Source organism: Chroicocephalus ridibundus, chromosome 7, assembly GCF_963924245.1.
Source record: "Chroicocephalus ridibundus chromosome 7, bChrRid1.1, whole genome shotgun sequence".
Lineage (NCBI taxonomy): Eukaryota > Metazoa > Chordata > Aves > Charadriiformes > Laridae > Chroicocephalus > Chroicocephalus ridibundus.
Window position 1 is genome coordinate 46755118 of NC_086290.1, and position 26223 is coordinate 46781340.

Below are 26223 nucleotides of genomic sequence, written 5' to 3' on the forward strand. Positions count from 1 at the left end.
GGGCTCCCGGCGCCCGCCGCCACGCCAATCGCAGCCCCTGCTCCCCTCGGATTTTACACCCGGAGACTCCGATGGTTCCCAAACTTGCCCGGGGAAGGAGTTTCGCTGGATGCAAACCCTTATTCCGGCAACGAACCTGGATGCCGAGGTGCCGGGGCAAGGGGGTGTCCGCGGAGGTGGTGTTGGGGGGGGGGGTGCGGGGATCCCCGCGGCCGCGCACTTACCACCTTGCCCAGCTCCATGGCGGAGGGCGGCGGCGGGGGCCGGCGGCGGGCTCGGCTCAGCGCGGCGCGGCGGCGCCCATGGCGGCGGCCCCGCGGGGCGGCGGCGCTGGAAGGTTCTGCCGGGCGGCGGCGGCGGAGCGGAGCGGAGCGGAGCGGCGAGGGGGGGCGCGCTCCCGCGGACGGGCGCGCTCCCGCGGGGGGCGGCACAGCCGAGCTGGGGGGCGGGGGGGCGGAGGGGACGGGGGGGCGCGCGCTCCGCCGGAATAACAAAGGAGCCCCGCGGGGGCGCGCGTGGGAGCGGGGGCGGGGGGGGCGAGGCCACCGCCCACACCGAACCGCCCGCCCCCGGGAGCGGCCCCCCCCCCCCCCGCGGGTGGGCTCGGGGCAGCGGCGGTGTGCGGGGTCCGCGCCCCCCCCCGGGCAACCTGTCCCAGCCCCTGCCCCATCTCTGGGTCGGGGGTGCGGGGTGGGCAGTTGCACCCGGGGGTTGCCGGGGGGGGGTGGGTGGCGGAGGGTCTGGCCGGTGACCTGCGCGGGGTTTCTCCTCGCCCAGGAACCCGCTCAGCCGTCGCCATCTCGGTTCCAACAACAAAGGCAATTAAACTGGGGGCGGTGGGGGTAAACGAGCCCCCGCGGCCGCAGTCCACCGCCCTCGGGCAGGCTCGGCACGGCCCCACCGGGGGACAGGCAACCACCCAGGCGGGGAGTTTGGTTTTTCCCAGCTCCTACCCGTGCTCAAGAAGCACTTCAGCATCTTCCGAAAAGAAACCCAAACAATTCTATTCTTCTGTGATCCCCCCAAAAGCAGCCCCAAAGCAGGGAGGAGGAAAAGCATCGCAGCCGCCCCTCGGCTGAAGGGCCGGGAAGAAGCTTCACGGCTCTAAGGAAAAAAATGCTCCTGCAGTGCTGGCCCTGGCCGAACACGCTAATCCCCCGGGATTACCATAGTCTAGTCACGGCTCAGCCACTTACTCCCGGACGGTGACTTGGCCACTCTTAATAAGATAATGGGATCCCGCATCCCTGCGGGAGAGCACTGCCACCCCCGCGCCCTGCCAGCACCCAGCTCCGCACCCACCACCGAATCCCAACCCCGGGGTGGGGAGGAGGGGGACAGCTTTTAGGGCCAAGACCCAGGTCGTGTTTTCCTCAGGTGGCGGCGATTCCTGGGACGGACGGACGGACGGAGAGCCACACGGCTCGGCAGCGCTGCAGGTGCACGGCTCGTCGTTTTTTCACTGGACCAAACGTGTTTTGCTGGACCAGATGGTTTTAAACAGCAGCTGAATTTCTCCGGGAGCAGACTCTGCTCCGTGCTCTGAGCCCGGGGGTGGCAGCGCTCTGGGGACAGGCACCTGTCCCGATTGTAGGTATCTGCCCCTATCGTGGCCAGGCACGACGGGGCTCAGCAGCCCCTGTCACGACAGGCGTGACAGCACGTGTGCGTGGCAGGAACAGGAGGCACAGCACCAACCCTGGCACTCGGGGACAGGGCACCCAGACCCTGAAGCAGAGGGGACAAACCCGGTCAATCGAGCACCAGGAAGGGGCAATGGGGTTTGTGCTCTCCCCACACGGCGAGTGATTCCCAGCTGCGCTCCCGGCATCGAAAGTGGGAGCTCGGGTCCTCGCCGCACAGCCCCCAGCCTGGTGTTACCCCCGGCTTAATGGGATCCTGGAATTAATGAATTCACCTTTAGCTGGCTTTAGCATTGCTCTGAACCTGATGCCTTGCTGTCCCGGGATGTTCCGCGGATGCTGTCCATCCATGCTTCCCAGATCACCCTCTCCAGAGGCTGCAATTAGCGCTTGGCGATCAGGTTTTAATGGCTCATTTGCATGAAGAGACCTGAAGGCAGGTATTGCAAAGAGCATGGGCATAGCTGAAAACAAAGAGCATCCTCTGTAGCAAAACCCAAATCCCTCCCCGACAGGAGGGATGTGACTTTTCCTACAATGCCACCTGCGTGGGAAATAGAGAGCTTGGGAAATAATACGCAGGGTCCATCCTGTGGCCGTATTTACTGGCAACACCCTGTACTACCATCAAAACCTGTGTGCAGCCAGGCCGAGCTCCCCACCGCCCGCGTACAGGCTTTGTGCTCCCAACATCCCTCCGTTAATCCCACAAATTAAGTCAGCTCATCGTCATTAACCTTATTTTTCCAAAAATCGAGCTTTCAGGCAAGCTCAGCCCTGAACCAAACACCTCAGCTGGTGCTGAAGCCAGGTGAGAGAGTAGATGGTTGTTGCCGTTATTGCTGGTCTCCTACGGAATGCTGCAGAGCCGGGACACGCCAGTGTCCGCCTGGTGCGGCACGGCCACGGCTGCTGCCCGGCTCCTCGTGGCCAAGCCGCTCTGGGCTCACAAAGCCCGGATTTTGTGGGCCAGCGGGAAGCCGTCGAGGAAGGGCAGAGAGCTCCGGGTGCACCCGGCCTCACAGCAAAGGGGGGATCAGCGAGAGGGCAAAAACAGGACCCAAAGGCGGCTTTAGAAGAAAACCTGAAAATTAATTGAAAGGCAATTTGGAGAGGGTTCCCGGGGCAAAGGGAAACCCAAATTCCCCAGGTGCAAGCAAAGCTGCGCTCCCCAGGCTGAAAGCACCGAGCGGGGATGGCTTGGGAGGGACCAGTGTGACGCGTGGGGACAAATCCCACCACTTCGGGGGTGCATCGGGTTGAAAGGAATTTCCTTCTCGCTTTAGCGAGCCCAGGGGAGTTCCCTGCTGTGGTTCACCGCGTCGCCGTGGAGAAATGCTGGTGCCGGAACAGGAGAGAGAGCCGCTCCTGCGCCGCGCGGTGCCCCGGGGTTATTCCCAGGGGCTCCCGTAAAGGCACCGACCCGCTGCTCTTGGCATCAGCTCAGCTCTGCTTTCACACTCGTTTCCTTCAACTGCTACAGATACACACACACACATATATATATATATATAAAATATTTAACTTGCTCACACAAATCCACCGAAGGCTGTGCAGTAAGAGAACTTACTCTAAAGCTCCGTGCCGCTGTGGCAGGAGCAGGGCGGGATATATAGAGCATCCCAGCGGGGTGTGCAACCCCACATGCTTCATCCCAGGGTCCTGCATCCCTTCCCAACGATTCGGGATGAGCTTGCGGAGGACCGGCCTCTCCGGGCGGAGATGCTGGATGCACTCCGGTAGGGATGGAGGGAGTGAGGGGAGGTGGGATGCTGCTGGGTCTGCTGCAAAACCCCAGGGCATCAAAGGCGCTGCCTCTGCCAGTCCCTCCGGCTCGGGGGGGGTAGGAAGGGGTCTTTCCCAGCAGGGAATGGGGAAGGCAATGCAAGGGCTGCTTCCCTGGAGAACCAGGGGAGAGGCAGCCCCTTGCTTCAACTCATCCCCCAAGTACCTTCATCATCCTCCCGGCTGATCCGGAGAGGTGGAGAGCCCCCTCCTCTCCCCCGGCAGTATTTAACCTCCTCTGGTGCTGTGCTCTGGGACCCTGTACGCCACCCTGGAAACACCCTCCGTCCTCCCGCAGCTCCATTATTCTCCTGCGAGCTGCCGGGACGGTACATGTGGTCCAGACTGTGATGGATGAAGAAGGAAGAGACGTTCAGCATCTTCCCTGAGCCCGCCAGAGGCTCTGCAAGCAGCTTTTAAACTCTATTTCAGCAGCTGACTCCTGCTAAAATGAAGGGAATCAGGGCTAAAACATCTCAGCAAACGTGGCCTTTTGTCATTACAGCCAGCTTGACGAGGTTCGTCGGGTAATGATCTTGAAGGCATTTTCCTTTATTGGTTTTACATCCCCTACTTTGAGCAAATCTGCGCTGGAGCTGGTGCTTGGGGCAGGATGGAGCGGAAAGCCCGGGCCACTCTGCTCCGTGAAGCATTTACATCTCTCTCAAAGGTCTCCTTGCCTCTTTTTTTCCCCCCTACTGTTCATTTTACCACGTCTAAAAATACTCCGAAGCCTTTTAAACCCTCTTCCCCTGCAGCCGCCTCCCGCCTGGATGACTAATAATATCTGTTGCTCCCTCTTGATCTCTCTCCATTTCTCAAGTCTTCCCCGAGGGAAGGAACCAAACAGGAGCCGCGCTCTCAAACCACCCCTCGGATTCACAGTCTCTTAAATTCATTTTCTTCTGGGAACGGCATTTTTTTCCAGGTGCTCCAGTGCAGGAGCAGTTTAAACCCACCTCCCCGAGCGGCTTTCTTAGCTCGCAATAAACCAGTCCTGTCCCATGGCTTAACCATGCAAAATGCTGCTGGAGCATCTTTCTGACATGGGATCTCCAGGATCCTGGGGTTTTCAGAGCTCTAGGTATAAAGCAGAATAGCAGGCTCATTCGGAAAACCACCGAGCGCTTAGAAATCTATTTCTTTTCTATTTTGTGGGTTTCGGCTCTTTTCAGCATCTCTCCAGATCTGGGGCACTCGCTCGGGGGACGCGCTTTCGAGGACTCCTTAGGCTGGATTTCATTTCTGGCCCATGGAGGTGGGTGAGCATCACTGGCTGTGTGAGGAGTTTTGGTTTTTAGGAGAAGGGAGCGAATTCCAGGCACCAGGTGTATTTGCAATAGCGTGATTTAGAGGAAAAACCCACCTCGCCATCGCCGGTTGTGACAATGGCTTTCTTTTCCCCATGGAGCTGGGAGGTCAGAGGACCATAACCCTGACCAGCTTTCCTGACCGACCCCCTGCGCTGCTCCACGTCCTGCTGAAACAGAGCGGAGACCTGCCCCGGGCACCCTCCCCACGGCCGGCATCGCACCACAGGTTAGCTGGGAGGCAGGGATGGAGGAGCCGCATCGGCAGAAGCTGAAGGCGTGACCAGTTTCTCTGGACTCAGACACTGCAATACGGCCAAACCCCTCCGGGCTGATCCCACACCACTGTGATTTTCAGAAAGGATCCACCAACCTTCAGAAAACACTAACACTGGTGATGTAAAAAAAATATCCCCAAAATCATCACAGTCTTGGTGAACCAGCTGCTTTTTCAGTACCGAATCTGCACTGGCATGGGAGGCAGATTTAAAGGGTGTTTGGGGGCCCCGATACTTCTGGAAATCCCCCTGGCTGACTAATGCCCAAATGCCTTTGCAAATCTTGGTTTAGGCAAAATATCCGCTCCGGAGCGGTGCTTAAAAAGCTCAAGGCCATTTTCAAATCCTTGTAATGCGGCAGTTTCCTGGGCATGTGAAAGCGAGAGGAAAAAGCAGATCAGTCTGAAGCAGGCACAGGTCCAGGGCTGGCGGCTGCACCGAGGGCTTGTGCTGGCCGGGAGCAGGCAGGGCAGGCAGGAGCTTGGAGCAGGCAGGAGCAGGGAGCAGGCAGGAGCAGGGTGCAGGCAGGGTGGGCAGGAGCAGGGAGCAGGCAGGGTGGGCAGGAGCTTGGAGCAGGCAGGGCGGGCAGGAGCTTGGAGCAGGCAGGGTGGGCAGGAGCAGGGAGCAGGCAGGAGCAGGGTGCAGGCAGGATGGGCAGGAGCTCAGAGCAGGCAGGAGCAGGGAGCAGGCAGGAGCTCGGAGCAGGCAGGGGCAGGCAGGAGCAGGGAGCAGGCAGGGCAGGCAGGAGCAGGCAGCCCTGGTCTCCCGGCGAGGGGGTTCTTTCAGTGGGTGCAGCGGCTGGGCCAGCACGGGGGGGTCAGGGAGCAGCGCTGCCCTTCCACATGCCCCCAGCAGAAGATAAATGCAGGGCTACCGGGGTGCAGAACCCCAGGGCGCAGGGAGCCCAGCTCCATTATCCCTCCTGCCTTCACAGGAAGCCGCTTTGTTGTGTTGTCAATATACAGATTTTCTTTAAAAAAAAAAAAAAAAAAAAGCCGGGTTCATGCTGCCATTATCGATCGCGTGTTATTTTTAGCTCCTTGTTCAATCCATACCCGTTGGTGTTACAGCAACTGCACGAGCCTCGTGTAGCATCGCTCAGACAATGCCGGCGGCTGGGGCTGGTCCAAGGTTAGCAGGAGCTCAGCGAGCAGCTCTGCAAAGCCAACGGGATTAAAAATGCAAGAGGGAAAGAGAGACACCAGCTAAGCAGCATCCTCCCCACTCGCTGCTTCATCCTCCTGCCGGTGTTGCAAGGAGCCAGGCAGATCCTCCCGTCCAAACCTGGAGCAGAAGAAACTCCCGTTCCCCACTTGGTGTGGAGGGCTAGGAAACCGCAGAAAGGATGACACCGAGCTGAGCGGGGCAGTTGTGTCAACTGGAGGGAAGGGGTGGCATCCAGAGGGACCTGGACAGGCTGGAGGAGTGGGTCCGTGTGAACCTCATGAAGTTCAACCAGGACAAGTGCAAGGTCCTGCACCTGGATCAGGGCAATCCCCACTACAAGCACAGACTGGGGGATGGATGGATGGATGGATGGATGGATGGATGGATGGATGGATGGATGGATGAAGAGTACCCTGCAGAGAAGGACTAGGAGATACTGGCAGGTGACAAATGGGACGCAAGCCAGCAACATGAGCTTGCAGCCCAGAAAGCCAAGCGTCTCCTGGGCTGCATCCCCAGCAGCGTGGCCAGCAGGGACAGGGAGGGGATGCTCCCCCTCTGCTCCGCTCTCCTCACCCCCACCAGGAGCCTCCAGCTCTGGGCTCCCCAGCACAAGGCAGACATGGACCTGGCAGAGACGCTCCACAGGAGGCCACCAACATGCTCCCAGGGCTGGAACACCTCTGCTCTGGAGAAAGCCTGAGAGAGTTGGGCTTCTGCAACCTGTAGAAGACACGGCTCCAGGGAGACCTTCCTGCGGCCGCCCAGGACTTAAAGGGGCTTCTAGGAAAGAGGGAGAGAGACTTTTGACCAGGGCCTGCAGTGACAGGACAAGGGGCAGCGGTTTTGAACTGAACGGGGCTGGGGTTAGGTCGGACATAAGGAGGAAACGTTGTACCAGGAGGGTGGTGAGACCCTGGCCCAGGTTGCCCAGAGAAGCTGTGGCTGCCCCATCCCTGGAGGGGTTCAAGGCCAGGCTGGATGGGGCTTGCAGCAAACTGGGCTGGTGGAAGCTGTCCCTGCCCAGGGCAGGAGGGTTGGACTGGATGGTCTTTGAAGGTCCCTTCCAACCCAAACCATGATCCTGATGGATGGGGAAGGCACCACCTGAAGCCCTTGATTAAAAAGGACAGCCTTCAGCAGCCATAGTAACAACTGTGTGTGAGCGAGTGTGTAAACCTGCATGTTTAACCTCAGCTAATATGTACGTGACCGCTCGTTCATCACTCGCAGATCTCTTCTGTGCCCCTGCAGCCCCATCCGTACGTGCAGATTATCTGGAATCCCTTCTTGACTGCAGCTGAGGCTCGGTTTTCCTTTACACATGCACAATGCACCACTGTAGTTCGCCGCTTCCTTCTTGTAAGCCTAACGCTGACACCATTGAGATAAGCAAAACGCCCAGAAGAAGGAAACAGGGTTAGCGAAGGTCACCACCGCGCTACCGGACCGTCAGCGCTGCATTTGTTTGCCACCTCGCTGCTCCCTGGGCTGCCAGCGCCCAGAGCTCCTCTGTCACCCACCCCCCTGCAAGCCCCAGAGGTCTGTGGGGATAAATGCCCCCAGCATCAATCCCCGTCGATGGGACCATTTACCCCAATCAATGGCCCCTGATTTTGCCTGCGTTCCTCCACTTTGCAGCCCCTCTGTATCTGGATCAGTGCCGGCAATGATTCAGGAGATGGTCGATAAAACACGGCTCCCCACCAATTTCCTAAGTCCTGCCCTGGTGGCTTCATGTTTGGGGAGCTGGAGGCTTCACCTGGAGCACGGCCGGTGCCCATGGGGCCGGAGACAAAGCCATGCCAAAATACCTTCAGCATCTGTCCCCATGTGACTTCCTCCCTCTCCCCAAAGCACACGGAGCCCCCTCCCTCGGGTAGTCTCCAAACTTCTGCCTTTGGTGGCCTTTGAATTGCCCCATCAGATCAATCATTTTAATTATCTGCTTTCATTTGTCCCTTGAATCGAGACTTGCAGAGCCAGTAGAAATGCCACGTGTGTGATGCTTCAGCTGAATCCCCAGCCGGGACTTGCACACCCACCGCCGGGGACCTTCTCACGCCTCACAGCCTCAGACCCAGAGTAAAGGGGGAGCAGGGGGCTGAGGGGATGCTCCCAGCAGGCTTGCGACGCGTCCACACACCTCAGCACCTCCGACGAGCCCTAAATTGTTAACAGCTTCGGCACGACCGCACAACGAACGAGGAACCGACTCGTTCGGAAATGAAACCACCTGATGCAATAGGTTGGGAAATGCCACAGCAAATGTTTTCCTTGCGGCCGGACCCCACCCTGCAGGGCCAGATACTCTGAGACCCCTGCTAGATCCTGCCAGCCCCTGCCTGCCCCTGCCTGCCCCTGCCAGCCCCTGCCGGCGCTCCGCAAAGCCGTGCTGGAGGGACGCAGAGGGCTGCAGCCGCGGAGCCTGCCTCTAGCTAACGGGCAGCAGCAGAAGTATTTATAGGAAATAGGCAACGTATTTACAGCCCCGGGAAAGCTTCCAGCTCTGGCTATATTCATATTTACGCGCTGCGCGGTCGCAGGGAGAGGTCGGAGCAAAGCGGGCAATGCCAGCTCGCAGCAATGCCGCCTCCTCCTCCGAGTGCTCCGGGAGGTTTTTCTGCTTGCTTTGGCATTGCAAGCCACTTCCCAGCTCTCCCGCTGCCCAACCCGGCCGCCGAGACCTCTGTCCACCTCCCTGTCTCCCGGAGAGCCGCTTGCCAGAAGTGCCAGGGGCTCCGATGAGCTGCGGGTTTGCAGCCTTACAAAGGGGCAGCCGGCTCGTCTCCCTCCCACCAGACCCAACAGGATCACGGTGCCCATTGCGGGCCAGGAGGAAAACAGCAGAGCAAACTCATGTCCAAATGATGGATAAAAATGACCTTTTTAATTCACTGCTCAGTATCCCCCCACATACGGCAGGCGACCAGCACAGGGATGATACCCCCTGGCTGATTCCTGCTCCTATCTCCCCCAGCAAGGACAGAGCTCACTCCCGGCATCCAAATCTCTGCCATTGGGAAGGTTTGGCCTTTAGAAATAATAAATACTGGTTTAATAAATACACAGGACTAAGCCTACAGATATTTAATAAATACATAGGGCCTAAGCCTGAAGGCAACAGAGGGCTGTCAGCACTCTAGCAGGATGGAGCTCCGTGTGCATCCCTCTGGGATCTCCCAGGACTTCAGAAAGGAGCGTCCAGCTTCATTAAAGCCACGACTGCGGTCCCCAAGCCCTGGCCCCTGGCAGCCCCCCCGGTGCCCAGGCCACCACGCACTGGTGGCTGCAACGGGAGCTCAGCACCCAGCGATGGGGCGTCCGTTCCTCGTGCAGAAGAGCAGGATGGGCCAGAGGAGGAACGAGGGATGTTCTCTGATGGATGTATAACTGGAAAATAAACCAGTCCCATTCTGGTATGTGAGCTCAAGCTTTCCTCCTGCTCTTTTAAAAGTACCGGCGGGCTGCGCTGCCCATGTTCGACACCTCTCCGGTGCCTGCGGATGCTCCCCACCGCAGGTGATGCTCCCTGCGAGGAGCTCCGTGACTTTGCCGGGTGGGAGCATCTGGCGTGCCGCCCGCTCGCTGGGTGTGGGAAGCGGCCGGGAGCACGCGGAGCCGGAGCAGGGATCTCCGCTGGGATGCAGGGCGGAGCCCGAGGTGGAAAAAAACCCAGCGAATAAAGGAAACTGTGTTTCATGTGTTATTGCTGCAGCGTCTGACGCTTACCAAGAGGGGAATGGCAGGCATGATTCCGTGTGAAAGGCTGCGAAACCCCTTCCTGAGATCTAAATATTAGTTTTTACTCATTTTCCTTGTTCAAAAACAAACACGCCCTTCGGCCTCCCCGGCCCATGAAGAAAGGGTTGCACTGTCCCACTCCTGCCAGCCCCGGCACTGCAGCTGGAGAGGAATGGAGAGCGTAAAACACAGCTCCGTGTGTGGAAAACACGGCTGTGCCTCCTGGCAGGGTGGGGAACACAGATGAGAGGCACTTGGACATGGCACAGGCTGCGAGAGGCGGCTCCGTCGTGAGCCTCTCTGGCAGCAGGAGGAGATGCCCCCACGCTGGGAGTCACTGGTGGGCCATGGCTCACCCATGGGAGACCCCACGGGGACATGGACCGGGCTTGGGGGGGGTCACGGGGCTGCACCCACCAACATGCTCCCTGCCTCCTCCAGCCCCGTCAGCGGGATGATGCATCCTCCACAGCAGGTTGCAGTTAGAACCATAGAATCACAGAATCACAGAATGGTTTGAGTTGGGAGGGACCTTAAAGACCACCCAGTGCCACCCCCTGCCCTGGGCAGGGACATCTCCCACCAGCCCAGGTTGCTCCAAGCCCCGTCCAACCTGGCCTTGAACCCCTCCAGGGATGGGGCAACCACAGCTTCTCTGGGCAACCTGGGCCAGGGGCTCACCACCCTCACAGCAAAGAGTTTCTTCCTCGGATCTCATCTAAATCTCCCCTCTTTCAGTTTAAAGCCATTCCCCCTCGTCCCATGGCTCCCCTCCCTGATCCAGAGTCCCTCCCCAGCTTTCCTGGAGCCCCTTTAGGGACTGGAAGGGGCTCTAAGGTCTCCCCGGAGCCTTCTCTTCTCCAGGCTGAACCCCCCCAGCTCTCTCAGCCTGTCCTCACACCAGAGAGGCTCCAGCCCTCCCAGCATCTCTGGGGCCTCCTCTGGCCCCGCTCCAACAGCTCCGTGTCCTTCTGCTGTTGGTACCCCAGAGCTGGAGGCAGCATTGCAGGGGGGTCTCACAGAGCGGAGCAGAGGGACAGAATCCCCCCCCTCGCCCTGCTGCCCACGCTGCTGGGGATGCAGCCCAGGCTGTGCGGGGTTTCTGAGCTGTGAGTGCACATTGCTGGATCACACTGAGCTTCTCATCCACCAACACCCCCAAGTCCTTCTCCTCAGGGCTGCTATCCATCCATTTGTGCTTGGGATTGCCCCAACTCAGGGGCAGGACCTTGCACTTGGCCTTGTTGAACCTCATGATGTTCACACAGGCCCACCTCTCCAGCCTGTCCAGGTCCCTCTGGGTGGCATCCCGTCCCTCCAGCGCGTCGACCGCACCACACAGCTTGGTGTCATTGGCAAACTTGCTGAGGGTGCACTCAATCCCAACATCCGTGTTGCGGACAAAGATGTTAAACAACACCAGTCCCCCTACCGACCCCTGAAGAACGCTACTTGTCACTGGTCTCCCTCCATTCGGGGGGATGCAGCGCATGTCCCCATGGCTCCCGGGGGCAGGAGAGCCCTGGACGCAGCCCTGCTGGCACACTGCAGCTGCAGGCAGCAGCACAGCCCCAACCCGGGGCAGGACAGGGTGGCCGAAGGGCTCTGCACCCTGAGGATGCCCCTGCCACAGTTAAATAGGGCAGAGGAAAGGGCAGCCCCAGTATTTCCATGTTGTTTCAGGAAATCAGAGGGTGTAACTCTGCTGTCAAAAGCAAATCACAGCATCTGTAGCATGGACGATGCTATTGCTGCCAACCACCTCCTGCCCGCCCGACGCTGGGCATGCATCGCTGGCAGAGGGGCACACGGGACGCCAAACCAACAATGGACCGGTGCTGAGAGACAAAACGTGTGCTCCTGGCCGTGTATCGACAGCCGAGCTGGAACTGAAGTGCAAGCAGGCACTTCTTCCCAAACCACCCGTCACCCCCATCTGTGATACAGCGCTCGTGCCGGCAAAGGAGCCACGTGCAGCAACTCAACTCCCAGAGACAGCAACAAGGGGTCCCGCTGGTGCAGCAAAGCCCTGAAGTTTATCAAGTACTTAAAATCAAACATAGAATCATAGAATGGTTTGGGTGGGAAGGGACCTTAAAGCCCATCCAGTGCCACCCCCTGCCCTGGGCAGGGACACCTCCCACCAGCCCAGGTTGCTCCAAGCCCCGTCCGCCCTGGCCTTGAACCCCTCCAGGGATGGGGCAGCCACAGCTTCTCTGGGCAACATACCAGGCAACCGCTGGGCACCATCCTACTAAACACACCCAATTTCATTCTTTTTCAGCAATACAGCGGTTGTCAGACACTGCCAGGCCAGCCCAGCACAGGGGACCATGGTCCCCACCTCACCCAGGACATCATCCTGCACGGGATATGCTCTGCTGGAAGCGGACAGGGCTGGCCGGCGTGACACGGGGACAAGGGCTCCCATGAAAGCTGGCAGGTGACAGCCAGCTTCTTGGACACAAAAGCCACGGGGACCAGACTTATTTGGGTGAAGGCAGATAGATGGCTGAGCGAGGCACCAGCCCGAGGACTGCAGGAGCCTCACCCAGTGCTCCTGCAGAGAAAAACCTCCGTGTTCCTATGGCATTCGGGGAATCAGGACATTTTTTTACATTATTGGGTAAATAAAGAAGATTGTGCTAGTTCTGAGCATTTCCACAACGTGCAAAAATCTCTTTTCCCTGCTGACGGGAAGAGAAGCTGGATAACTAGAAAGCAAATTGCTCCTGGAGGTAGTGAATGCAGCAGAAAGGCAGAAAGGGTTAAAATCATACAAGATGTAACAGGGACAGTCTGGATGATTGCCATTTCCACGCAACGGCCAATTAGAAGAATGAATTGGTTCAGATTTGACCTGAGATGAGTTTTTTCCCAGGTATGTCCCATTCCCAGCGAGCAGCGGTGCCGGTCCCTTGCTCACATGGGACCGCGGAGGCCAGCAGACAAGTGGCAGCAGGGACCCAAAATGGTTCCCGTGTGATAAAAACCCTTGGAGGGGGAGATTGCAGCCATGGCATGCCCCCAGATGGTATCCAAGTAGTAAGGGATTGAAGGAGAAGTCTAGAGGTGATACAGTTAATTACACCCCTCTCCCGTGGCAGAGAGGAGCAGACCCACTGGGATGTGCCCGCGTGCTCCTGCCCTGGCTTTGCACCACAGCCGAAATCCTAGCTAATTTTAAGGGGCTGAAAAGCACAGGTTTTATCAAACCAAGTGTCCTCTCCTTTTTGCTCCACTTTATTCATGTCCGTGCAGCAGACAAAGCTTCGCTTCCCTCCTAGTGCGCAGAAATCGCTGGACATTTTGGCTGAGCTCTTTCCTCACCACCCAGCAGCTTTAGCAAATACCTGATCACTTGTCTACCCCCCAGACATTATTAATTTCAGCAGCTTTGCCCAACGCTGCCAGCCACAGGGAGCTCTTCTGCCAAACCATCCGTGCCGAGGCACAAATTCCGGGGGTTACGGAAAATACAGGCAGGGGTGAAAGACCTCATTCCCCTGGGAAAGCCATCTCGCAGAGGCTTGACGGCCGGTGTGAGGGCACTGGGAATAAGGCAAAGAAGAAAGAAGACCCAATCCGAGTGGAAAAAATGCAGGACATGGTTCCCAGCTCAGTGCTCACAGCAGTGGGACTCTTCAAATTTGTACATCTCAGCTAAAAAAATAATAAAACTGGAATGCAGAAGCAGAGAGCAGCCCTATTTCTAGCTGCGACTCCTCCCTGTGTGCTTGGCCTCCCAGACGACTCAGAAACTCAAGGCACTTCTTTCCGAGCTATAAAAAGAGCTGGAGCGGGACTGCAATAGTTGGGAAGACAAACAAGAGGGGAGCGTGTCCTCCCGTGGAGGCCAAGAGCATCTCACCAGGAGATGAGCGAAGCCAGGAGATGGTCTTGCCCAACCCAGCTCCTCAGCTAATGTCACCTTTTGGGGCGCCCACAAGGAGGGATGGCTGTGGGGCACAGCAAACTCCAGGTCGGATCCCACTCACTGCAACGTTAGCTGTATTGTGTCCCAAGTCATCTCACCACCTCTCCCCACTCCTGCGTGAGGGGAGGAGGTGAAGGTCCAGCTTCGTGCATGCTGTGCATGACCCTCCCCACCCATCACCCCAACACAAGCCTGGGTCCCCGCAGCCATGAGACGGTCTGTGTTTGGGGGAAGGCACAGGTACATCCGACAACATCTGCAGCAGGTACCACGGCGAGCAGAGACAGGGCATGAAGTGTCCCCCGGGACCACTGGGAGGAACGAGCCACACCAAAATGCAGCTCCCCGCGCCCCAGGCTGGCTGCTGAAGGGGTTAACAGCCTCACCTGACACCCGCTCCACAGATCCCAGCAGGACAGTGCGGACTGTGCAAATTCCAGGTAACAGAATGAGTCCATAAAATTCAGCAAACTCAGCAACACCCACCTTTGCACTCTCCAGACAAGTATTTACCTCCACAGAAGCAGCCAAACCTTGATGACTCTTTCAGAACATTTCATTCCCATTTGTGCAGCACACAAAACCATTCTGGCTGGGAAAACACAAGGTCTCCACCAGGTCACAGACTGGGAATAGCTCCACCAGAAGAGATGTCTTCTTCAATGACTTAATTGACTTATTAAATGTGAAAGAAGTCATCTCTTCTGGTGGAGCCATTCCTAGTCTACATTGACTTCTTCAACACAGAAGTGGTGAAAGTCTTCCATCTTCTGCTGCCTTCACTTCAGTGTTGCCTTACAACCTTGCAAAGTCTTCACACACCACTAATTAGTGGGGTGGGACTTTCATTGTGAGCAGTTCTGAGGGCTGTAGAGCTGGACTCGGTGGCCCGCAAGGAGCAACCTGAAGTCGGCATGCTTGCTGCATGCAGTAACTGTGGCTCAGGGGGAAAGGGACAACCACGACGCCCATGGACCAGCAAGGGCGAGGGCCTGCACCAGTGTGACCTGCTGCCAAGCCCACTGAGATGTAGAAGTGCTGATCAGCGCTCAATCCAGTGGATCGCAGAGATTGCATTTAGTCCCCGCCTGGATGAACAGTGACCTTCACCAGCAGCAGGTTGGGGACCTGAGGGCCACATTTTGCTTGTGCAGGAGATACAAATTGCTCTTTGCAACTGTACCCAGAGCCCTCCTGCACCCAGACACCTGATCCTGAAGGAACGCTGCCTGGTGGGAGCTGTATCTCAGGACACATCACCAAGTTGGTGAGGTCCACTGTTAAGCACTTATGCCATCACCTCTTTTCTGGGGCTCTCAGGAGGAGGAGAAGGGACAATTCCCAGGTGTTCCCGATGTTGATGCAAGGCCAGGCTGGATGGGGCTTTGAGCAGCCTGGTCTGGTGGGAGGTGTCCCTGCCCAGGGCAGGGGGGTTGGAACTAGATGATCTTTAAGGTCCCTTCCAACCTAAACCATTCTGTGATTCTATGATTCTATGTTCTGGCACAAGCACCTTGCAACACCATTTGCGCCTAAGAAACCCTGCATTCTTGTCCGCTTCCATGTGAACACAATGACTGGAAAATACTATTTTCCAGCCAGCATTTGCTAATTAAAATAAAAAGCAATGCCATGCACTCTCTAGGGAGCACCGAGCTGCTTGCACGGAATAGAAGCGACAAATGGTAACAACAAACAGCAAGTCTCCAGCCTGGCCCTGGTGAGAGAAGCCTGTTCTCCCAAAGGGACCCTTTCTTTGCTGCAACTTGCCCCTTTTCTGCATGGTAAATATTTAACGTGCCCTCTTTGAGGGCTCATCTCCGGCAGCACAGTGGGGCTGGCCGAGGGGCTGCACCATCCCATGCAGGAATTGGGTCACTTGGCAAAGCGGTGCATGTGGGGATGGTCTGGGTGGTACAACTGGACCCCAGGAGACCCCCAGGGAATAGAAACCCAGATGCCAACAGCCTTCGATGCAGCATTTGGGGCAGCAGGACCGAAAACCCACCCAGGAAGGGCACAGGCTGATGCTGTTAAATTGGGATTTATTGCAATCACATCAAGCTGGCTACCAGTCAGCCTAGGTAAAAATAGCATGTGAAATTATGAAAGTCCTGGAATAAAGTAACCACAGCTTCAGCCATCTGATCTGCAAGCATGCCTAGCAGAGTTTTGTTCGTTTTCTCAACGGCCAAGAAACAAAGAATCTTGTCCACCTCAGGACTCAAAGGATGGCAGATCTGGGCAACTCAAGTCAACCTCACAACTTGAGTTTCATGACAAAGCCATAAAAAAGCCTGGGAAAATCACTATAAGCTGTATAAAGCTGAACGAGCTCTGGAGATACCTCATTTCTCAGTAAAACAGCTTTTGCAGCCACCGTGCTTTTGCATTGGTGGGAACAAAGAATGCGACGGTGTCTGCTTGCCTGAGCGCCAAACCAGCACGGCCAGGCAGGACAAGAAGGAATCAGCAAGCATGTGCCAAGCCCCGTGGGAGAGCGCAGGTTCCAAGACACAGCTGATGGGCATACCCACCTCAAAGCCTGTGATGGGGACTGGGACCACCTGGGAGCACCTCTGTGCTGGACTGAAGATGTTGTCGGAAGCCATGGCCAGGGCCATACCCTGCTGCATCCCGTTCTTGCGGTACACCGCCACCACGACCACAACCAACCTACACCACACGCTCTCCCATCGGCATGAGACTTGTCAAGCTGCCAAGGTGACCCACCAAAGAAGGGACCAAAATCCTGCAGTTACAAAAGGAAGCTCTGTGTGCTAGGACAGTTTTAAACAGAATGAGGGTGGGGTCAGGCTGGACATAAGGAAGAAATGTTATACCATGAGGGTGGTGGGACCCTGGCCCAGGTTGCCCGAGAAGCTGTGGCTGCCCCATCCCTGGAGGGGTTCAAGGCCAGGTTGGACGGGGCTTGGAGCAACCTGGGCTGGTGGGAGGTGTCCCTGCCCAGGGCAGGGGGTGGCACTGGGTGATCTCTGAAGCTCCATTCCAACCCAAACCACTCTGTGAGTCCATGATAAAATATTAAATGTCTATATATGCCTCTGACAAAGTAAGTTCACCTTTTGCATGTAGACCAGGGATCATTTACCTTCCACCGTGATTAGCCCGGAACAACACACAATGTATAATTAGTCCAGCCGTGGGCTGGGACTTGCGCATCCGGGCTAAAATACCGGCTGCGCTGCTGGTTTCTGCTGTCACCCGGGGAACAGTCTGTCCCCAGGAAGTTTTCTTATTTGGTGACTGTGCGAAATAAATCAGCCAAGCTGGTGGCAGAGATTAGGGCCAGGATCCGGCCCTTCCTCCAGCTCTCCTGCTGCTGCGTGACCGTCTGGTTGCTGGCCCTACATCCCCCACCACCACCGGTGTGGGTCAGCCTCAGGGGAGAGCGGAGAGGGACCAAATCTCGTTAGGACAGAGGGGTTTTAAGTCGATTCTCCGCACCCCATGCCAGTACTGAGCCATGGGGCTGCCAGCAAAGCCTCTTCTGCCTGCACCAGGGTGTCTCTGGGGCAGCCCTCACCAGCTTTCCCAGCATTGCTCGCTGTGTGCCGAGTATGTTTTTTTTAAACGTAATTATCAATATTCTTAATGAAAAATAATTTTTTAGTATATAAGAACTTTTTTTAAAAAATTCAAGTGTCAGGCTCGCGCAAGAACAAGCCTGCAAAGATGTGGCAACCTCTGGCTCTACCCACTGCCCCTGTTCTTGCCTGCTTGGAGTTAGGAATACATCCGGTTTTCTGGTTCAGAAATACACGTGTCCGAGGACCCGGGCGTCTGTCGAGCTCAGGATCCGTCCAAAGGCTGGGGCAGTCGTTTCAGCCCACCAGCCAGAAAAGCGAGTGAGTTACACAGCCGGAGGCGGGTGATGGGCTGAGCACGGCCACGGCATTTGGGTGCTGGGGCTCATGCTGGGACGGTGCCGGAGCAGGCAGTGCTCAGCCTGTTCCCTCATTGCACCCATGGGACGACGCACTGGGAGCTGCAACAGGCACCTTCTCCCCATCCTTGGTTTCTCAGTCTTCAGCCAAAATTGCCCCTCCTGCAGCTTCAGAGGCTTTTTCCCTGGGAAGAGCAAGCTGGGATGAGCCACCCTGCGTACAGGCACCCGCATCCTACCTGCCCTTCCCTGGGCTCAAGGGTCGCTGCTGGTGCTGGCGAAGGGGATCGCACTCAGTTCAAAGTCCTCTGATGGGGAATGGGGAATTTGGTAAAAATAATCCACCTGGCTGGCTGCTTCTCCCCAGCTTTGCAGGAGGATGGAGTTAAACAGGCTGAAGTTCAGAGGGCAAAAGCCCCCATGCTCCTCAGTGCAGGACACTCTCGGCCGGGAGCCCTCTCCTAACTGCGGAGCCACCGAATTACAACCGCCCCGGCCCGCATCGCTCCTGCTGATCTGTATTTCAAAGATCAGATTTTAAAGAGCCTCCTGTAACCATCAGGGCAGCACATGCTGAGTGAGGGCAAACGGTTTTTGGGGCAGCAACATCCCCCACCCCTTGTCATCCCTGCTCAGCCTCCGGCGGGATTTGGGGCAAGGTCCCCCCTTGTCACTTGATGGTCCAAAAACATCACGTCCGTGTTCATCGCAGCCCCCTGGACTCGGTGGCAGATGGCCCCCACTTCCATCACCAAACCTATTTATCCTCCTGAGCATCGGCCACTTCTGAAGACCATCACCACAGGAATAAACTCCATTATTTCTGCATATATTTAAAAAAAAGCCCCAACCCCCTCCATCCCAGGTTGCACTAAAGAGGAAAGCAGCCCCTAATCTGGTAAAAGACAAACTATTTTCTTTCCCTGGGGATGGAAATAAGTTCCTAAGACGGACTTGCTGAAAAGAGATGAGATGACTCATTTCTTTGCTGCTGTAGCTGTATTCAATCCCAAGCACCTCTAATTCCGATTAAAAGACAGGAGACTGAAAGCATGGGGGTTCACACCGCACAAAGCACAAGGGCTCATTTTCCTGGAGATGAAAGAGCCATGAATTAATCCCCTGTATCACCTACTCCCCCAGGATGGGCTCAGCTGCCTTCAGCCCTCGCTCCCCGCAGCCAGGAGCTATTTTTTCCTGTTCTTGCTAGTGTCAATATGTTTCTTTAAATATCTTTTCAGAGAGGCTATATATATAGCCCCACTCTGGTGCTTTGAAAGGAGCCTCATTTCCTGTGTAAGAACTGAAGTTCTTGGCAAAGCTGCCGGCGGCTGCAGCATCCGAACCACAAAAATTGTTTTTTTTTCAGTAGTAAAATGGTATTTCCTCCGCGACTGTGAGTTGTACTGAGCCGGGTCTGGTCTGAAACTGACAGGGCTGCTGTGGACGGGAGATACAGTGCCATATTCCCAATTACGTAAATGATGGGGGAAAGGGATTAATTGCATTAATAGCAGTGGTCGGGCTGCAACAGTGCCCAGAGTGGCACAGCCCATCACAAGGACCGAAGCACACACAGAGCTGCTTTCAACCCGCATTTGGCTGTGAAATGTTCTGGTTCTGACATCAAAAGGATTTACTCACCAACACCGGGGGAGGAAAGAAAAAAAAAAAAGCCCATTTCGTTTGACATCACTTTGTGCCCAATACGTTTCCTCCTTCTTCCACATGGTCTCTGCACGCCAGGTTTTTGAGAGGGCTCCTACAGCAGCAGAGCAGGAAAGAAAACAGCTTTCCAGCCCCTCCAAGACGGTGGTGGGATGGTTCATGGATGCTGGGGACCTTAAAAACCTTTCTGAGGAGACATGGCATTGGCTGCGTTCAGCACGTTGCACTTCCCTGCCAGGAAGCCTCCAGCCGCAGGGTTTGACGCCCCTCTGCACCCCGTCGGGGACCTCTTATGATAGGAGCAATGATGCAGACAGCTCAGCAATCACCTTCTGCCACAAATATGTCTTTCCAGGGTAATTTCTGAGTCATAAAATTGCTTTTATTGCTGGTCCTAAGGATGCAGCGTGTAAACATGCAAGAGAAGGTGGTGGCCGTGGGCAACCCAGGCGGTCCACGTTTCTCTTTGCTGCTCGGTGACTTCCTCAGGAAAAAACTGCAGTCAGAGAAGATAAAGTGCAAGGTTTTTAGATTTTCTGGAGGAATTTTAAAGAAGTGTCTTCTCCCAACATTCACCACTATCAGAACTATCACCCTTGGGGCAAGTACACAGGGACCCTGATGGGCGCGTAACCTTGGTACAAGGCAGCACCTCATCTCCTGGCCCAACACCCCAGCAGGCACGAGCTCTGGGGGACAAGCACAAAACTTCTGTCCCCCTCTGCAACCCCAGACACCATCTCCACCGGCGCCACATGGATGTCCTCACTGCCGGGACCCAGCATCGCCTCTGGACCGGGCAGCCCATGCTCAGGATGAAGCATGGCCAAGGCAGCCGAGCAACACTCAGGACAGGGGGAAATATAGGAGAATTATGTTATCATCTTTGCAGCCCAGAACACAACACGCAATGACAATATACCGCTTTCCTTCCACCCAGAAGCCACGGGGACAGGAACAAGGACCGGAGCTCAGTGCACGTCCTGCTGGGACTCCAAGGACACTTTCCCCATCTTCACTTTCTGAGCACATTTGTCCTTCTCTAGTGTTTGGTTTCTCGAAAGGGGGAAGTGACCTGTGCAGGAGCAGCTGAACACAATCACACGGGCTCAGGAAGACTCTCCCACGCCTTCAGCTTTCCACGGGCCAGCTGTGGTGCTTGGGGATGCCATGCACCACCTCTGTGAGTCTGGAATTCTGCCTGCACTGATGCCTAGCAGCGCCTGGCCTCGCTGGCCACGTCCCTGCTGGAAATGAAGGGAAATTCCCCATGGCAGCCTGAAACACGAGTGAAGAAGCAGCCAGCCTGATGTCTCACCCCAGTGTGCATCCTTCATGCTCCACAAAAGTGGTGTCCTTCTGACTCCGTTTTCACCCTCAAGATCTTGGTTCATCCAAGCCCTGAACATCTTGTCTTCACTGAACCAGCCAAGCGAGTCGGTGTAGAACGAGATTCGCTCCTTGGCACCATCGTGGCACAACGATGCCCGCTGAGGACCACTGCGTTGAGGAGAAGGGGAGGGAGACCCAAGGAGGGAAGACACCAATGCACCAACACAAATGAGGAGGTCTTCAGACCTTCCCTGCAGAGCTCTGACACCAGAACATGCTCCTCAGTACAACCAGGAGAACTTGCAGGGGATGCAAACGTCAGACTCAGGTACCATGTGAAACAAACATTTATCTCAACATATGGCAGAATTTTCACTCTTGGTGGTTTTTCTCCTCCCTTGGTGACCTTCGTTTTGCCCAACGATTTATTCTACCGAGGTTGAGGCAATGAGCAGTGGTGAATCACAGCAAGCGAAACACCAGCGAAAGGGAGACAGTTGTCACAGCACCCACCCCCTCCACAGCAGTGATGCACCCCATACAGCCGTGCATCTGCAGGGCAGCAGAACTGCAGGATTTGGTGTCCCTGTTGCTCAACTTCCTGTGAAAACCATCAGCGTTGACGGCAAAAGAAAAGGGGAGCTCTTGGGCGTGGGTCCAAACCAGATGGCCCGATCTCTGCGGTTCTCACCGAGCTGCTCTCGCCCAGCAGGCAGCAAGGACATGCGCAGCAACACAATGGCAGGGACACCGTGTTTTGGCATGTCCTCGTGTTTCTCACATTTGCATCACCAGGAAAACCGAGACACTTGAGCAATCATGGAAGAAGAAAAGAGGCCACCGGGAAATTTATTCCCATTTGTCGCCAAGCCAACATATGGACGTTGTCAGGGCAGAGCTGTTGTGCAATGTGATGACCACCACAAAAGCATCCCACCACCACAGTTTCCCACCACCATGCGAGTGTCCCACTACCAGAACGTCCCACCACCATCACCAGACCTTCACAGAGTGCTCTTATTTTTCCAAGATGAGTCTCAAACCACATAAATCAGGTGGTTCCAAACCCAAGCAGGTGTTATTCAGGCTCACCAAATGCCCACTTTGACACACTTTCTACCCATTTGGGCTCTTTTAGCCCAGAATAGTCTTTCAGGTGAATGTGCTGCTGTCACAAGACAGGCAGGTTTGGAGGCAAGGAGGGAATGAGCCTGTAAGTGCAGAAACACAGGTAAAAATCTTCATTTTAAAGGCCATTTAACAAATTAAACTTTTCTTAAGAAGAGTCACTTTCAAAAAAAAAGAAAAACCAAAACCAAACCCACAAAGCCCACAAAGTTTCTATAAAAAACCTCAGAAATAAGAAGTTTGACAAAAACTGTTCATGACCAATGTGTGGAAGATCTGAGGGGTGTCTGGCAAGTTCCCTAAACTGGAGAGAAAGAGAATTATGCAAAAAAAAAAAAGGGGGATTTAAAAAAAACAAAGAAAGGAAATTGCACAGAGCTGAACACACAGAAGAATGAAAAGCCAAGCAGGGACTGAACTCCTAAAAACACATGCTGTGTTATTTGTCTGCAAATCGGACGAGGAAGATTAAATCCTGCTCATACAGATGCGGTGGCAGCACGAGGGCTGGCGGAGCCAGGTGCCGCTTGTGCCGCTCCTGCAGCCGAGCCTGGCTGCCCTTCCCGAGGGAGCGGCAGCTCTCGGGGAGCACGTGGGAGCTTCGGGGACCCCGTGGGGTTGTTTGCTGGCACACAGGACCAGGCAGGCAATATGCAAACTAGTCCCAGTTCCACTTCTAGTGCTATAAATAATGAATTTTTGAGGTAACTTGAGCGAGGAAGGTAAGAAGACTCCCTGTGCATAATCTCACACCCAACCTTAACTCTTCATGTTTCTCTTTCTAGAAAAAAGAAGCCCTCAGAACTGGTCCTTGGTCTTTATTTTCATCGCCCACATGCCGTTCCCCTCCTGGTCTCATCCAGGTCCTGCTCCCAGAGCAGCCGATCCCGCCGGCCACCACTTCTCCTGCCTCAGTTTCCCTTGGCAGGTCAGGACGGCACCGCTTGGCCTTCCCTTTCCATCCCTGTCCCCAGCTCCTCTTCCCTTCCCCATGGCTTGTCCGGGCATCTCCCCGGCTGCTTCCAAGCACGTCCTTTCCTCAGTTCACCAGCTTTTTACCCCACAGCACCCCTGCTGCCCTCCCCAGCTCTGCTGCCACCTTCCCCTCTGCGCAGGACATCGAGCTGTCACTGAAACACAGGTGAAGGGCGGAAAGGACCCATCCGCACACTGGATGCTGCTGGGGAGCAAATGGTGTCCGCTTTTCACTGCGTTGGTGCCTCTTCCCAAAATCCTCCCACAGGGACAGCCCCGTGCCCTGCTTGGTGTCCCCGAGCGCACGGGAGGTCTCTGGGGGAGCACCCGAGGGGGTGACCGTCCCCTTGTCCCCTCCAGCCCACAGGGCAGAGGCTGCCCTGTCCTGAGGGCGCCTCTGAGGAGGGGGTGCAAGATGGTGCCCGTGGCAGAGGGCCCTGGCTGGGGCTCGGAGGCCGTACCACGCCAGCAACCCAAGCCGGCCCATAAGTGGTCCCAGTGGGGCTGGGTTTGTCCCCGGCCTGCAGCCAAGGCCAGGGCTGAGGGCCCAGCTGGAATGGCAGGCTGAGGGCCCAGGCCCCCGGGTGCCATCACACCCCGCTGTCCCCAGGGCCCCGGGTGCCACCACGCCCCGCTGTCCCCAGGGGACACCCACCAGGCTCCTCCATCAGGCTTGGCCACAGCTGGGGCCCAGGCCCGAGGGGTCCCACCATGGCGACCCCCGCCCGCGGGGCGGAGCTACGCCGGGGGGCAGAGCCATCCCCGCCCCGCCCCCTTACCCCCCCCGGCGGGGCAGCCCCGCCCACTGGAGCCCACCCAGCTCACCTGGGCCGGCCGCCCCCACTCACGTAAGCCCCGCCCAAGCTGGCCAGCCCTGCCCGGCTGAACCAACTCACGCTACACGCCGGGCCCCTCCCCGACAAGCCCCTCCCCCCGATGGGCCCCGCCCCACCCGGCGGCATCACCTGCCGGTCCCGCCCCGTACCTGGGCACGCTCGAAGCTCTCCCGCTCCGCCTCCGGGCCGCCGCCGCCCGCCCGCCGACTGAGCACCTTGGGCAGCGGGTTGGACACCTGCTTCATGGAGCTGCTCACGCGGTCCATGGCCTCGCCGCTCCCGCCGCCGCCCCGGCCCCGCCGCGCCCTCGCCACCGCTCCTCTCCGGCGCCGCCGCTGGCCGGACCCCGCGCCATTGGCCCGCCCGCCCGCCACTCACGCGCGGGCACGCCCCCACCGGCACGGCCACCCCCCCGGCGGCTCCGCCCGCCGCCCCCGCCCCCTCGCTCTCGTTGGCCGCCCGCGCTGCCACTCGGGAGGAGCCCCCGGGAAGGCCGGCCCCCCGCCAAGCTCACTGGTCTGTCGGGCCGTCACTCTACGCCAGCTCCCGCCCACCCGCGGGAGTCCCGCCCTCTGCCCCGCCTTTGGGTCCCGCCCTCCTTAGCTCCGCCCATCTCGGCGCTCTGGTCACGCCTCCCTGCCGTCGCGCTCTGCTGATTGGTCGCCGCGCCTGCCGTTCACAGCCGGCCGCCCCGCCCCGCGCCGCGCCCGTGTGCCGCGGGGCGCCCCCTGGCGGGGATGGGCGGGGCCGCTGGGGGCCGGGGCTGCAGCGGGGGCTCAGGGTGGGCGGCGAGACCCGCGCCGGCCACGGGGCTGAGCGACCCCCCCCGGTGCTCGGGTGACCCGGTGCCGAAGGGTGCTCCGCGCCGGCCCGGGCGGACAGGCCCGGGGGGTCCCGCAGGCCTGGGCGTGCGGCCTGCGCGGCTCCCGCGGCGCTGAGGCCCCGTCCCGGCCCCGCGGCTCGGCCCAAACCATACACAGGGCAGCAGGGAGGCATGCGGCCCGGCCGGCTGCGGGTCTCCGTCCCCTCCCCTCCCCTCCCCTCCAGCCTCCGCCCCAGGGCCGCTGCGCGGCGGCTGGGCCGAGCTCCGCTCCCCGTATCCTGCTGAGCAGCGTTTGTCAGGCTTCGCTCGGATCATGGGATGGATTCGGGGCTTCCCAGCCCTGCTTGGAGCCAGGGGAGAAGGTGCCAGCGTGGAGAGGGCGACGGTGGCCTGTGGGGAGGCTGTGTGTGCTGTGTCCTTTGTGTCATCCAGGCGGGTGAGGAGCTGTGGAGAGGTGGCTGAGAGAGCTGAGGAGGCAGCCGCAGGCACGAGCGGCCGAGCAGAGCAAGGAGGATAGGTCATTTCTCTGGTAGCATCCGCAGAGGGGCAAAAAAATGGTTACAGATGTCTGAAAAACAAGGAAAAAGAAGTGGGAGAAGGTTTTCATGTCCCCTGAACAGCTGGCGGATTGATGGCTGAGATGCCGTTTTGCATAACCTGATCCGGGCTCATGTCACTGGTCCCTTCACTTGTCAGAGACTTTGCCCTCCCTCAACTGGCACATTGCTGGACTGCGACCGGCTCCTGTGGATTTGACCAGGAATCCCATCCCACTCTGGCGGTGAATTTCATACTGGGTCCTTTGACAGGACTTGAACGTTTCTGCAAAATTCAGACACATCAGTATTTTTGCAAAGAGACTGAAATCTCACTAAGACTGCTGCCCTGGTGAGTCCCCAGCGATGGCAAAGGGGGCTGTGCTGGGTCGTGCTAGCTGGGTTCCTGGATCCTTAAAACCAAGTCACACAAAATCTGTGTCTTTGCTTCAGGTGGGGAGTAGCTGTGCAAAACCATCCTGTCTGCCACTGCTAGGGGTGATGGCGCAATCTGGGAACAACTCTTTAGGATGTGGGATGTCAGGAGATCTTGTGCAAGCAATTCTGCCTGTATAACTCACTTTTGTGGCTTATTTTTCAGCTGAAACAATTGCCACACAGGCACTCTCCTGTCACGGCCTGGTGGGATGTGTGAACAGGCTGTTTGTGTGATAGTCCTTACCCGTCTCGCTGCCTTGGATATCAGATTCACAGCTGCTGGGAAATGGCCTACACCGTGTGCAGCAAGGCCATCTCCTCCCACCCCAGCTTGTCTCGACTCCCTGTCTGCCTTCTCTCTAATGTACTTTCTGGAAACCTGCCGCCTTCCTTGGGGCTGGTCCCAGAGGAGGCGTAATGGGTTTAATTCATCCACTATTGCAACGAGGTGATTAATAATTGAAGAAATGAAGTAATTGCCAAATAGAGATGGAAGAAAGAAAGAACAGAGGAGGGCATTCGACAAAGGACAGCAAGGTCCTTGTGACCTGCCTATCTCTCCCACCCCTCCGCCTGGCTAAAAGCATCCTGCTCCTGCATGACCTCTCCAGCGTGCAGGCCTGGGGCTGGCAGGGCTGACCCCAAGGTGAGGGACCACGGGGCTTGTATTATCTGCTGCCTCTTACTGAAGAGCGGAGTTACATCCTCTTCTCCCA

General features: G+C 57.2%; 1 protein-coding gene across 3 annotated transcripts in view; it reads right to left on the reverse strand.

The window, feature by feature from the left end:
• Window positions 1–24049, reverse strand: part of HIP1 (huntingtin interacting protein 1) — a 50525-nt gene extending 26476 nt beyond the window's left edge. For 2 of the 3 annotated variants that reach the window (XM_063341929.1, XM_063341927.1), the window contains exon 1: window positions 23860–24049. In XM_063341929.1, coding sequence (XP_063197999.1) covers window positions 23860–23976 — 117 coding nt within the window. In that variant the 5' untranslated portion in view covers window positions 23977–24049. Of the gene's footprint in view, window positions 1–224; window positions 375–23859 lie in introns of those variants that run through there. The other variant, XM_063341928.1, reaches the window with a different exon arrangement.
• Window positions 24050–26223: the final 2174 nt, after the last annotated feature.